Source organism: Centropristis striata, chromosome 16 (assembly GCF_030273125.1).
Source record: "Centropristis striata isolate RG_2023a ecotype Rhode Island chromosome 16, C.striata_1.0, whole genome shotgun sequence".
Classification (NCBI taxonomy): domain Eukaryota; kingdom Metazoa; phylum Chordata; class Actinopteri; order Perciformes; family Serranidae; genus Centropristis; species Centropristis striata.
In genome coordinates this window covers 34,521,353-34,536,352 of record NC_081532.1, presented here as the reverse complement: position 1 = coordinate 34,536,352, position 15,000 = coordinate 34,521,353, and the positions used below count along the sequence as shown (strand labels likewise).

At 36.9% G+C, this 15,000-nt stretch overlaps 1 protein-coding gene across 1 annotated transcript in view; it reads right to left on the bottom strand.

The window, feature by feature from the left end:
* Positions 1–15,000, bottom strand: part of akap6 (A kinase (PRKA) anchor protein 6) — a 296,322-nt gene that overhangs the window by 167,378 nt on the left and 113,944 nt on the right. Inside the window, 2 exon segments of the mRNA XM_059352817.1 lie at positions 287–489; positions 3,993–4,089. Coding sequence (XP_059208800.1) covers positions 287–489; positions 3,993–4,089 — 300 coding nt within the window.

Genomic DNA, 15,000 nt, shown 5'->3' with positions numbered 1-15,000 from the left:
TGAAAACAAAAATTCACAACGAAATTAAAACTAAAACTAATGAAAAATCCAAAACTATTATAACTTTGGTAGGGAATTTACTGTTCCAATGAGGGTCCTCACAACGATAGAAGTACAAGAATGTGTGTGTGTGTGTGTGATATAGAAAGAGGGGGATAACAAGGATCAAGCGGAGAGGAAATGGAAGGATATACTAAAGTAAAAAACAAACAAAAGGCAGATGGACAGAGTATCAGAGAGATTCGCGGCTGAGCAGAAAATAAAAACCACGACTGTTTTTTTCTACCTTGAGGCCGTCCGACGGGCACGGGGCCTGGCGATTGGCCGACGGGTCCCCCGAGGCGGCGAAGGGCTCGTGCAGCTGGCCGCTGTAGAGGAGGCGGGCCTGGATGCAGCGCAGGGCGCGGAGCATCCAGCCATGTTGGCGCCGGATCTGCCGCTGGAGCTGATCCCATTGGCTGGAGACCATATGGAGGATATCCTTCAGACCTGCAGGGCCAGAGACGCACGGATCAACCAGAGAGAAACACTCACAGCAACCCAAGAGTCAAACTGAAGGCAGACGAGCTCGTCTTAATGTCACCAATAAAACAATAACTGTGAAATAGGGGTGGGCGATATGGCCCTAAAAGAATATCACTATTTTGCAGGCTATTTTTACGATAACGATATTCTAGACGATATTAGGAAATACTTAAAAAGATAGAGAAAATATGATTTTTTTTTTTTAGTCTGTATAAATAAATAAAAATCTAAAATGTAGTTTGAAGTGCAAATCTCAACAGTTGCGAAATACAAAAACATTACTCTTGACTGTAGAGTATGAGCAAATAATAAAAATAACCATTTAGGGGTTCCGGGGGCATATTTTAATGACATTTTGTAAAGGAGAATAAAGGTTCTTGTATGTTTTATTTAAGGCATCTTATTTTGACAGTCTTCTTGTAAATTCTGTGGTGGATTGTCTTAACACACCGTGCTCTTATTTTGAAAGCTGCATGTGTTTAGCTACAGAGAGTAAGTAGCTTTTTGTGATTAAAACAACTTTAACCACTACATCAACAAGTAGGAACGTTGCCAATATCATGATATGCATTTTTTTTTAACCATAAAAAAAATATACCGATATTATTGTGAACGATACGATATGGCACACCCCTACTGTGAAACACATTTGAAACTGTTTCACACCCTTAACGAGCTAACCCTGCTTTCTTTTCTCCAGCTGTAACCAAGGTTATAATAGTTTTGGATTTTTCATTAGTTTTAGTTTTAATTTCATTGTGAATTTTTTGTTTTCAAATTCAGTTAGTTTTAGTTAGTTTTTAGAGTGAGTTTGCTAGTTTTAGTTTAGTTTTTATTTTTTGAAAACGCTTAGTTTTAGTTTAGTTTTTATTAGTTTTTTTGTAATGGGTATGTGACTTCATTTCCTTTGGTTTATCATCTCAGCCCCAATATGGTTATTAATTCTTACAGTTCTGGGTGTTTTGTATTTTGGTTGAAGTGTAAACATCCCAGTCTCAGTAAACATATTTACCATGTGTTGCATGTTCAAATAGAAACACTGAATTATGAATGAAAAAAGTTGACAAAAACGAAAACGAAGGACATTTTCACTATAATTTTAGTTAGTTTTAGTTAGTTTTGTAACCACCCAATACAGTTTCAGTTAGTTATCGTTTTTTAAAAAACTCTTGGTTTTATTTTTATTTCAGTTAACGAAAAAAAATGTTTTTTCAATTTTAGTTTTCGTTATTTTGTTAGTTTTCGTTAACTATAATAACCTTGGGCTGTAACTGACAGTCACTTGTTGTGCTGTTTGTCAGCTAAAATAAAGAAAGATAAAAAGACATAGATGCCACTTTGCTTTAACAGGTTCATCCAGTTTGCAGAGTGAAGTAAATAAGCTGACATTACTGCTGTAATGGTTTTTTCAATCTCAGCCACTTGAGATGCCCAACCTCCCCCTTTATACCACTAGACATCCGGGGTTTTTTTTATTTTAAATTGTGATGTCCAGACTTAACTTAGCACCTAAATACAAGATCCTGTAGGACCCCCCAGGTATAAACGTACCCGAGGGGCTCCAGCAGACAAAGGGATGTGAACAACACCCTAGAGCTGTTCCTCAGCTAGAAATACTGAGGTTCCCCTTTTTTCAGGCACTTTCTTCATCTGTGACTGCTTGCGTGTTGATTGAACTTTTCTTTGCAAAGAAAATAAAACCCTTGTCGGCCAGCAGAAGTCTCTATTTCATTCTTCACCAGCAGCAGAGACATTTCTACAACATCGGTCAATGACGTGACGCCCAAATTTTTTGTCCGACTGTATTTTTTACAGTTAGAAAAAGGTTTAAACTCGTAAAAAGAAACCACAGGTATGCAGTATATCTCTCACATATAAACCTACTTTAACCTTTCAAAAACAGTTAGTTGTTGGCAATTTTTGTGCTCTTTAAAGTGTCAAAATATCATGTGGTGCGAATGTCCGGCCTTAATTTTTGTTTCGAAAACGTCTATAAAATTACCCTAAATCTGTTCAAATATATTTTCTTTCCCATTTGGCATGATTTTCAAAGTGTTTTTTCGTCCTGTACAAATTTTCAAGGCATTTGTAGTTATAGTTCCATTATAACATACAAGCAAACTTTGTCTATAGAAAATAAAACCCTTGTCGGCCAGCAGAAGTCTCTATTTCATTCTTCACCAGCAGCAGAGACATTTCTACAACATGGCAGTGAGGTCTCACTTGTACACATGCTCAGTATCACTGTAGTGTATTTAAAGCTTTTCAAGTTAAAGCTGAAATTAGTTTGAAATGAGATCAGAAAATCTGCTATGTGGTGACATTTAATCCTCTAAAGTCCTCACTGAAACAGAAGCTGCATGTAGTGAATAGTTTGAAGCTTCATGCATTCATTTTTCATGTCAATTATTTCTGTTAAAAGCCGTTTTTATCTGCGCACTTGCAGCTAAACATTACATTAATGTTTCAGACTTGTGAGGTCTGATCCTGGACCGGCTCCCTGCTGCATCAGCAACTTGTTGCACGCTGGATTTGTGTTACAACAGGTAACTAAAGGTCCTTTTTCTGCAGCTTCTGTCTGCTCTCTTCCAAGCAAAGTCGCCTCCTACTGAAGAGGAGTGAGACAGAGTGACGACAGGGAGTGCAAACTAGTGAATTCTTGACTCATTTTAGGGTGTGATGAACAGAAAGAGAGCGAGAGCGGGCGTGGCAGGCCGGGGCTGGGTGAATTAATACACAGCCAAGATTTTACGCATTTTAAATTGTGAAAAAAATATGTGTCAGTTAGTGTTGAATCACATTAAATTCAAGATTATTTTCAAATGTTTTCATGTTCCTTTGTCTATTCATATTGAGGATTTTGATGTGGGATTGTTTGTTTTTATCTTTCTTTTTAGAGTGATGACATTCAAAGCTTGATTTGAAAACCTGAGAAGAAGCTTCAGATATAAACTGACACCCAGCAGCCCTTCTTATACTTCATTCAGACATCTACTTCAACTAATGCCTCATGCTTGTCTGAGGCAGAGACGGTTACTCCATAACCTTAAATATAGTTGTTAGAAAAACGCTAATAAAGTTGTTATTCAAACCAGAAATAAAATCTCCCTTTCTTCTCCCTCTCCTCTCTCTGTGTCTCTCTGGCTGCAGAGATTTTGGAAAGTATAAAATCATACTGAATGTTTCTTTCCCAGCCAGACAGTTTTCTGCCCGCTGGCTTTTTCTCTTTCTCTCTCTCTCTCTCTCTCTCTCTCTCTCTCTCTCTCTCTCTCTCTCTCCATCTCTCTCTTTGTCTTTATCTCTCTCTGTCTCTCTTTCGGCTACATTCATATGAGTTCTCCTCTCTGAAGGTCACTCTGTTAATCCAAATATTAATAATGAATGGAACAGAGTTGGGGCTGCATTATGGCCACCTGTGTGTGTGTGTGTGTGTGTGTGTGTGTGTGTGTGTGTGTGTGAGCAGGTACCTGATTGGTGGGAGGTGATGACGCTGAGCAGAGCTCTTCCTTCCTCCATGATGTTCTCCTTCAGAGAGCTGCGACTGTCCACGTTCAGCTTAAAATTCTGAAACACACAAACATCATCATCAGTGTTCAGATTCATATTTCTCTCAGGATTATAATAAATAATCTATATAATAAATATCAAAGAAGTCTGGAAACAATATCAGATTGCAAACAAGCAATCACGATAGACTGTTTGGAAGAGAAAACAGCAGAATAATAACTGGAAGTGTCTTTAAACTTCCATCACTGTTCAGATTTAACCTGCTGAACTGAACAGACAGTTAATGTTGATCATTAGAAACATCTCAGGTGCTCCAACTTGAGTTTGACCTTGAAATAAAGTCTTTCACATGATCTGAATCAAGGTTATAATAGTTTTGGATTTGTCATTAGTTTTAGTTTTAATTTCATTGTGAATTTTTGTTTTCAAATTCAGTTAGTTTTAATGAGTTTTAAGAGTGAGTTTTCTAGTTTTAGTTTAGTTTTTATTTTTTGAAAATGCTTAGTTTTAGTTTAGTTTTTATTAGTTTTAGTGTTAGTTTTAGTTTTTTTGTAATGGGCTATGTGTTGGGTGTGAGATTCAAATAATCATAATAAATTTTGCCTTTATTTCCTTTGGTTTATCATCTCAGCCTCAATAAGGTTATTAACTCTTACAGTTCTGGGTGTTTTGTATTTTGGTTCTAGTGTAAACATCCCAGTCTCAGTAAACATATTCACCATGTGTTGCATGTTCAGATAGAAACACTGAATTATGAATGAAAAAAGTTGACAAAAACAAAAACTAAGGACATTTTCACTTTAATTTTAGTTAGTTTTAGTTAGTTTTGTAACCACATAATACAGTTTCAGTTAGTTATCGTTTTTTTAAAAACTCTAGTTTTTATTTTTATTTCAGTTAACGAAAATGTTTTTTCAATTCTAGTTTTCGTTATTTCGTTAGTTTTCGTTAACTATAATAACCTTGATCTGAATTAACTGTGTCGTCATCTGACTGCTCCCGTTTCTTGTATCAAACTGTTTCCAGATTTCAGATAGCTTTTCTTACTTGCAGAACTTATGAATTTACTCTAAAAAGTTTAAAGCCACATGTGCAGCACAAGGTGTTTTTTTATTGCCATGCAAACCATTTTTAAACAATGCGAAAAGGTGCAGTTTGTCTATTCTGCGCTGACTCATTGCTGGTTGCCGTTTTTTGTGGTCATCAGGAGTTTAAAATGCTCAACTTTGGGTAAAAACTGTCAGCCGTCCAATCACAGAGGAGGAGGGGCGGGACAGATGAGGATCAGTACTAAACAAATATTTTTTTTTGTCTGTGTGTGTAGTCAGGAACATCTCTGCAGCATCAAAATCAATTGATTCATTGTGCAACCCTAATTATGTTGATGCTCTTGCAATGAAACTTTCTCTGGATTGAAACATTTGAAGTGCAAGAAAGAGGAAAACTAGTCGTACAAGCGCCAGCAGTCAAATGAATTGTTGAGGATTTCTTGCAAAGATCTTCCTCCTTTTAACTCTGTTTGTGTTTGTAGATGTTTTGTACTTAAGACAGGCTGTTGATGTCTCTCTAATGATTTGGTTACGGGTTTTTTTTACCGTTCTAGGTGATCTCTCCCTCCCTGCAACTGACACAACCGCTAAGCTCTATGCAAATGATATGCATAATGATGTCACCAATATGCAAATGAGCACATGATGTCATTTGTGCCTCCGCCCTGCAAAAACCAAGAGGGAACCCTGCAGATGGACGGATAGACAGGGCAGCCTGAGGCAGTGTGAGGAAACACTGCAGTCAGATCTGTGATCAACGTTACAGCGTGTGTGTGTGTGTGTGTGTGTGTGTGTGGGTGTGGGTGTGGGTGTGTGTGTGTGTGTGTAGGGCCTCAAGGTTCTCAGACCTCAAGACTTAACCACTTCTGACATCCTGCTGTGCTGCCATTGGAAATACTGCACACACACACACACACACACGCACAATGCTCTCAAGACTCTGCAGTGTGTGTGTGTGTGTGTGTGTGTGTGTGTGTGTGTGTGTGTATTAAATATACTTCTAAGGAACATCTCACCTGTTCCATTTAATATTTTTCAAAACAAAATTATATAAACTTTCCCAGAACAAAGCCAGAAGACGACGGGGGGGATATTTATTATCATCTGAGGGAAATAAAAGAAGACAAAACACGACGTGGATATCGGAGAGGAACGTTTTGATAATTGTGATTGCTGCGGATCAATTAAAAACATCTCCCCCGTCCCGCTGAGCTCGTCTGCTCTCAGTCTCTCAGCTTGGACCGAGTGTTTCTCCTCCGGCTGCTGTGAGGGATCGACAGGCCGCCGCATCACTCACACATGACAAGGTCACACCTCCACACCACCAATATTTATGGAGCAGGATACACACAGTGGAGACGGATGGGACCAGGCAGCTTTAACCCCTCACACACACACACACACACACACACACACACACACACACACACACACACACACACACACACATTCTTGTACTTCTATCTTTGTGTAGAAAACAAAAAAGTGTTAAACAAACCAAAAGGTTTTATATTTTAGATTATTTTAACCCTATAAAGCCAAGTGTATCATATTAGATACAGTAATTTTTGAGACCTCTACATCATCAAAAACCTGATGTATACATGTGTTGAAGATAAACAAACTGAGCAACAAATTGCACAAAAATACCAGATGTAGCAAAAATGATATGCAGGTTCCACGAATGGATCAGTCATTGCTGCATTAAAAAACTTCATATCAGCAGATGTATGATGTTGTGTTATATGGAAAAAATATGTATTTTGCATGTTTGAGGAAAAAGGAAAAGTTAAAAATGTTGTTGTTTGATGTTTTTGTTAGTTCAAGAAAAACAAACTGTGAGCAACAAATTGCACAAAAAGACCTGATGTATCAAAGATGATACAAATTAGAATTCATATATGCAATTTATTTATTTTTTTAAATTCGTCAGCAAGTTAATAAGCACTTGGTTTTAAAAAAAAATTGAATTATCTGGCAATTATTTCATGGTTCAGGCTTTATAGGGTTAAGTAGTCACGATAAAACATATTCTAATTTGTTTAACTCTTTTTTGTTTACTACATACTTTTATATGTCTTCTTTCATAGTTCTGATGTCTTTAATAGGAATCTAAAATGTTGACGATTTAATAAAAATAAAGAAAACAATTGAACAAGTAGGTGTGTCTCATGCTTGTTTTGTTGACATATTTGACCAAATTAACAACAACTAAAATCTCTGTTTAAATTTTTCTTTCTTTTTTGGTAATATTGTGTCTTTTATGGTCCTTTGTGTCTTTTTTTGTAATTGTTGTGTCTTTTATGGTCCTTTTGTGTCTTTTTTTCATCCTTTAGTGTCTTTTTGTTGGTCATTTTGTGTCTTTTTTTGTTATTTTTTGATAATTGTGTGTCTTTTTTGTTATTTTTTGATAATTTTGTGTCTTTTCTGGGTAATTTAGTGTCTCGTTTTCTCGTTTTCTCGTTAATTTAGTTTTAATTAACTATAATGAGCTTTGTCTTCAGCAGATCTTATTGCACTATTCGAGAGGAAACAGCAAATCCAGACATTAATGCCAGAATGATTTAATCAGTCCAGTTTGAAAAGAAAAAATCCTTAAAAGCTGATTGTTTCAGTTAAAAATCCTGTTGACAGAGAGAAGGAAATCAAAGGTTTCCTTCAGCAGGAAGTTGAACCTGGCAGCGTCTCTATAAAAAGCTTCTTCTTCTCCTCCTGCAGCTCTAACGGATGTGTGCCGATAGCGGTGACACTGTCCCTTACATATTACATTTCACAGATAAACAATAAAATATCACTTTGAGAGGCGAAACCATCAGCTATATCTCTTCACGACGCCCCCAAAAACACATTCATATATCATTATTATCCAAATAAAACATGACTCTCTGCATTCTGCAATCATTACCGCCTCCCAAACGTCGTAAATTACTTCAAATCTCACGGCTGATTGAGTAATTTTACAGACTCGGCGGCCACTCTGCCCCACATAATTTCCAGATAAGCTGGTGAAATACCTCACAGCTAATAAACATAAAGTACATTTATCAGCACTACAGAAAACACAGCGTGACTGTCTGCGTCTGCGGGATAGGGCCGGCGATGTTAGGAATGAATTAGGTTGTGCAGATTAGCCCGGGCTATCGCAGAGAGATCGTATTTCAGCGCCTTATTCCACCAGCGATTCGGCTCCGTTTCCTCCGTTTAATATATGGAGAGCATAGAATCGATAAGAGTAGAACAGCCAGCCATCAATCACCAGATGATAAGGCATGCAGAGCAGCTCGGCTTTTATGCACGTCAGACAGCAGGCGGTAATAAGAGGCTGGCTGTATGTATTTATGTGTCTCTGAGAGAGAGAGAGAGAGAGAGAGAGAGAGAGAGAGGGAGAGAGAGAGAGAGAGAGAGAGACTGAAGGCAACAGGAAAAGGAAAGTGTGTGTGTGTGTGTTTATGCACTCACTGTTGAGCAGAAAAAGTTAAAACCAAAAGCTACATGGTATTTTCTCCATCAGCTGTGACAACTTAAAGTCTGGTGTGACGTTTCTCTCACTCCCCAAAAAAAGGTTTTTACCCCAAAAACACCAAAACTACACTGTAAAAAATATTTGTAGAAATTACAGTAAAACACTGTCAAATTGCATGAGAAATAGGGCGTAAAATAGAAAATAATACACTCTTAATTACCGAAAATCAAGGAAAAGTACACAACTTTTGAAAAACTTTTGAAAACACACAGTTTTACTGTAAAAATATTAAAATGTTCATGTAAAATTAATGGAGAAATACCATATTGTCACAAGGACACAATTACCCTAAACATAAAGGGACCACCCAGTCTAAATTACAGTTTTTGCAAATATTCACATTATAAATTTACAGTAGAAAACCCATTCACTGTCATTTTTACGGTGAAGTTCTGGCAACCACAGCTGCCGGTATTTTACTGTAAATTAAACAGATTATTTTTTACAGTGTACCCACTGCATGTCTATGTTTATCAGCAGGAAGAAGAAAAAAAAACCTGACAATCCCACTGATAAACTGGGAGTTAGAGGAGTTTATGAGTTGTGGCATTTAAGATTTTGTGTCTCTTTTTTTTCTCCGTTCATTTTGTTACTTTTATTTCCTTTTGGGTGTTTTTATTTCTTCTTTTTGGGTTATTGTGTGTCTTTTTTGGTAAATTTGTGTCATTTCTGAACATTTTTGTCTTTTTAGGGTAATTGTGTTCTTTTTCTGGTCATTTTGTTTCTTGTTTTGTTAATTTGTGTCTTTTTTTTGGTCATTTTGCATCTTTTTTGGTATTTTTTGATCATTTTCTGTTTTTGTAATTCTGGGTCTTGTCTTGTCATTTTGGGTATTTTTTTGGTCCTTTTGTGTCTTTTTTTTTTACTGCATTTATTAAAATGTTTGATTTTTGACAAGAACAATAGTGATGAGCTGCATTTCAAACTATTTTCGTTTCCAGCTTTCAGATGATGAACACCACCCCTAAAACCCACTGCAAAATGCTTCAAATGCTTCAAAATACTTGCAATAAAGTGGGTAGTAGCTAGTCACTCTGAAAGTTAAGGCGAAGTCAGTGAAGCTAACAAAGAAATACTGAAATGACAAGAAAAAAAAAATAACTTTCTGACAAGCAAAACATTAGTCATTAATCGTTTAAAAAATCAAATTCTGTTTCACTGAGGATCCACATAAGTCAATTCCACCACCAACTTGATATTTAAAATAAATAAATTGACTTTTAAAAAGTGTATTTGGGTGCATATATACTGTAGGCAGAGTGAAGAGTGTATCTGCAGTTAACTAAGCATCATTAGTGTTCCTGTTTGAGCAGTTTAAACTCAGCAGCAGCAGGTGGATGGAGGATTTCTCAGCAGCTGTGGCCGGTGGCCTGAAACGTTCCAACTCCCCGCTCTGATTAACATACACACACACACAGTGGGCCGCTTCAAAGCCTGAGTGATCAGATTACCTGTTAGCATTAGCATATTAGCCCGGAGCAGTAGAGTAGGACGGCCTCAAAAGCCTACCTAATATCATTTAGCTTTTAGCATTAGCATATTAGCGAGGCGCTAAGAGGTGTGCGACGCTGATACGGAGAGATGACATTGAGGTTTGACATTGAGACGGGAGTGTCAGGCTGCACACACACACACACACACACACACACACACACACACACGCACACACACACACACGCGCACACACACACACACACACACACACACACACACAGGCTGGGGTTGATGAGACATGATCTGATCAAAGAGTCTTTGTAATAATGATGATCAAATTGTCTCCATTCAGTCAGAGCCGAGAGAAATATACGGCTGTATTCCCCGAGGTGTGTGTGTGTGTGTGTGTGTGTGTGTGTATGTGTGTGTGTGTGTGTCTCACCCTCTCTCTTTCTCTCTTTTGCTTTCTCTTTCTACCTTTTCCTGCATTCACCTTTTATATTAACTAATAAAGTGCAGTTCTCTGTCTTCCTCCAACTAAATCCCTCCTTTTCTATCTCCCTCCCTCTTTTCTCATTATTTTCAGTCTTTTTATTTATAATTTCCAATCTCTTTCTCTGCCTCTACATCACCCCATCCCTCCACTCTTCTCCCTCCTTCATTTTCTCTCCAATACTCATTTTCTTTCTTTCTTTCTCTTCTGCAACATCTTATGACTATATGCACAAAAAGCTTGCTGAATTAAGAAATAAATCTTCTTCTTCCTTAACTCTGTTTTGGCCTTTTTCACAACTATAAAGGATTGTGTCCAAATTGGATAAATGAACGCTTTGTGTTCAAGTGTAACCTTTAACAAAATGGTGACCTGAAGCAGCTCAGACACACGTTCAAAAGACAATTTTCTCTATGTATGTTTATGTGCCAGATGCTCATTTTATTGACATCTCAGTGCAGAAACAGGAATTACTGTTGATAACAGGCAGCATCGATAAGGCGCAATAAAATCTGTTTTATAGTCTGCTTGTTTGCTCAACATCAGAAAAAAATATACACTACTGGTCAAAAGTTTTAGAACACACCAACTTTTCCAGAATTTAATTGAAAATGATGCAGTTTAATGTCTCAGTGTACTCTGAAATTAATGCATATTTGCAACATTTTAAATTCTTTATTGAGCATGATAGTGTTCTGAAAGTAAAAAAAAAGATTCAAAATCACATTTTATGTTGGACTAAAGGACTAAAAAAAGACACAAAATGACCAAAAAAAGACACAAAATGACAAAAAAAGACACCAAAAGACACAAAATGACTTAAAAAAGACACAAAATGAACAAAAAAGAAACAAAATGACCAAAAAGACACAAAATGACTTACAAAGACATGAAAAGAATTCAAAAATGGACAAAATAGCCCAAGACTCCATAGAGTTAAGTTGTTAACCCATTTCTTGTTCCCTGAAAAAGGCCTACTTGTATAATTCTGAAATGTACATTATTTTCCAGTTTTGGTTAAGCTTACCTTTTTTTATTTACCTCTGGCAGTTCACCACTTACCTTTGGACCCTTTCAAGCTGTTCATTTGACTTGAACTGCTTGAATTTCAATAAAAAACTGGAAAAATTGGGGTGTTGTAAAACTTTTGACCGGTAGTGTATAAATATGAAAAACTAAAATAAGCTGAAATACTCAGGTAACTGGCTGTTGTAGATTCATGACTAAAATGTTGTGACAATGCCTGCTTTTGTTCTGTGAATCTCAATAAATGAGGAACTTGTTTGCACATGTACAAGCCTCATTTCTACACCCACCGTTCTCCTTACGTGGGTGTAGAAACAACCGTAATAATTGTTTGAATTGATGTTTGTTGCAGCTGCACCACTCGTGACACCTGAATACAGCAAAGAAAGAGCAATTTGACTCAGTTTGACACGTCTGCAAAGTTCTCAAATTGCAGCTAAACAGTCACTAAAATGTTTCTGAAAACATTTGAGGAGAGATATAAGCAGTGCAGCAACACAATCTTGATTCATATTTGATCAGAGCTGCAGTTTGACAGTTTGATCTGGTCAGTGATCCGATCAAACCTGCCGATCGGCCGTCTGGAAATCATCTACCAGAGCAAATACAAATGAGCTGGGCAGATTCAAAACAGTTCATATTACCAGGAAAAGAATACAACCAACGTGAACTAGTGAAGACGGGGAAAGCTCAGCCAAAATTTGTTAGAAATCATCTTTTCAATTGATTTCAGTCTAGACCAGTAGTTCTCAACCTTTTTGAGTCGCGACCCCCACTCACTGAACAGAATCTCACACAGTTCAGATCACCCAAAAAAGAAACAAAATGACCAAAAAAAAGACACAAAATGACCAAAAAAAGACAAATTGACCATAAAAGACACAAAATGATCCCAAAAAGAAACAAAATTACCAAAAAAGACACAAATTGACCACAAAGTGATAAAAAAAAAGACACAAAATGACTAAAAAACAAACACAAAATGACCAAAAAAAGACATTAAGTGACCAAAAAGACTAAAACACATTAACACTTTAACACAGTGGAGACAGAGCTGACTTCCATATGATTTGGTGACCCCCAGAAATCATCTCGCGACCCCAACTGGGGTCCCGACCCCAAGGTTGAGAATAGCTGTTCTAGATAACAGGACATTTGATTTTCCTGCTGTTATTACAGACACTAACCACAAACACATGCCTCGTCCCTTCTTTTTTGACCTGTAAGTTCACCAGTAGCAGCTAAGACGACACATCTAAATAAGACAACTTTTAAGTTACAGAAAGGCCCATCCCTCCTTGTTAACCCTTTATCAGGCGAAGAACTATATTTGGTAACTTCAGATAATATTTCAAGAAAAAAGTTGCAAATTTACTAGATTAATGTGGCAAATCTACAAGAAAAAAAGTTGCAGATTTAAGAGGTTTAAAGTGGCAAATCTGCCCGAAAAAAGTCACAGATTTTGGAGAAAAAAGTGGGAAAAAAGCAACTTTTTTCTTGCAGATTCACCACCTTAAATCTCATCAATCTGCGCATTTTTTTCTAGTAGATTTGCAACTTTAATCTCGTATACTTTTTTCTCAAAATATTATTTTCATATGTTTTTTTACACATTCCAGCAGTATGTAATATCCTCCAATATTCTCTAGGGTTGAAATTTGGAATTTGCAAGTATTTCAGTAGTAGTTAGGAGGAAGACGTGACTACAGGAAGTGACATAGTTCAGTAAAAACAAGATTCAGGAAGTTAAGAGATGTTTGAATCACATGCTGACCTTTGGTCAAACATGGACACCAACACTGCTCTGCTGGGAAACAGTTTTCCTTTTTTTTTTTTTTTTTTGATGATGATTCTGTCTTTTTTTGGTCCTTTTGGTCCTATTTTGGTCCTTTGGTGTCATTTTATCTCTTCTTCTGAAATCATTTTGTATAATAATTAAGATTTTGTGTCTCTTTTTTCCCGTTCATTTTGTTACTTTTATTTCCTTTTGGGTGTTTTTATTTCTTCTTTTTGGGTTATTGTGTGTCTTTTTTGGTAATTTTGTGTCATTTCTGAACATTTTTGTCTTTTTTGGGTAATTGTGTTCTTTTTCTGGTCATTTTGTTTCTTGTTTTGTTAATTTGTGCATTTTGTATCATTTTTTGGTCATCTTGTGTCTTCTTTTGGTCATTTTGTGTCTCTTTTTTTTCGTTCATTTTGTTACTTTTATTTCCTTTTGGGTGTTTTTATTTCTTCTTTTTGGGTTATTGTGTGTCTTTTTTGGTAATTTTGTGTCATTTCTGAACATTTTTGTCTTTTTGGGGTAACTGTGTTCTTTTTCTGGTCATTTTGTTTCTTGTTTTGTTAATTTGTGTCTTTTTTTGGTCATTTTGCATCTTTTTTGGTATTTTTTGATCATTTTCTGTTTTTGTAATTCTGGGTCTTGTCTTGTCATTTTGGGTATTTCTTTGGTCCTTTTGTGTCTTTTTTTTACTGCATTTATTAAAATTTTTGATTTCTGACAAGAACAATAGTGATGAGCTGCATTTCAAATTATTTTCGTTTCCAATTCGTTTCCAGCTTTCAGATGATGAACACCACCCCTAAAACCCACTGCAAAATGCTTCAAATGCTTCAAAATACTTGCAATAAAGTTCATTTTGTTACTTTTATTTCCTTTTGGGTGTTTTTATTTCTTCTTTTTGGGTTATTGTGTGTCTTTTTTGGTAATTTTGTGTCATTTCTGAACATTTTTGGGTAATATTTTTGTGTTCTTTTTCTGGTCATTTTGTTTCTTGTTTTGTTAATTTGTGTATTTTGTATCATTTTTTGGTCATCTTGTGTCTTCTTTTGGTCATTTTACAGTGTCTGAAAGTCTGAAAGTCCTGGAATTGTTCGACCGTCCCAGCCGCCCAGAGTGCAACTCACCTCCACCCTTGCAACATCTCAAAACAAAAACTCATCCTGAACCAGTCTACACACTGAACTGATATCAACCTCCATCAGACTCCCAGTGAGACAGCGAAACAAGCTGATCTACAAACTGTCAAAAGAAAATCTGATCTGCACTGTGATAAGAGTCTGAATCATCCAGACGAGACGTGATCAACAGTTTTTCTGCTGTTGAGATGTTTCAGTTGGTTTTCGCACATAATTTGCATTTTCAGAAGGAGCGTGGAGGTAGTCTTAGACTCTCTTCCTCCCTCTCTCACCTCTTTACCCCCCCCCTCCCCCTATCCCCCCTTATGTTGCCACCAATAGTGTGTTGCTGCTGGTAATGGGATTCAAAGGCCTGGATCGCCCATCAGACCCAATCAATAGGCCTTTCATTGGCCGCCATCTCTCAGCGCCTTACAAAGAGCAGCCTGTGTGTGTGTGTGTGTGTGTGTGTGTGTGTGTGTGTGTGTGTGTGTGTGTGTGTGTGTGTGTGTGTGTGTGTGTGTGTTAGCATCCTCTCGCCTCAC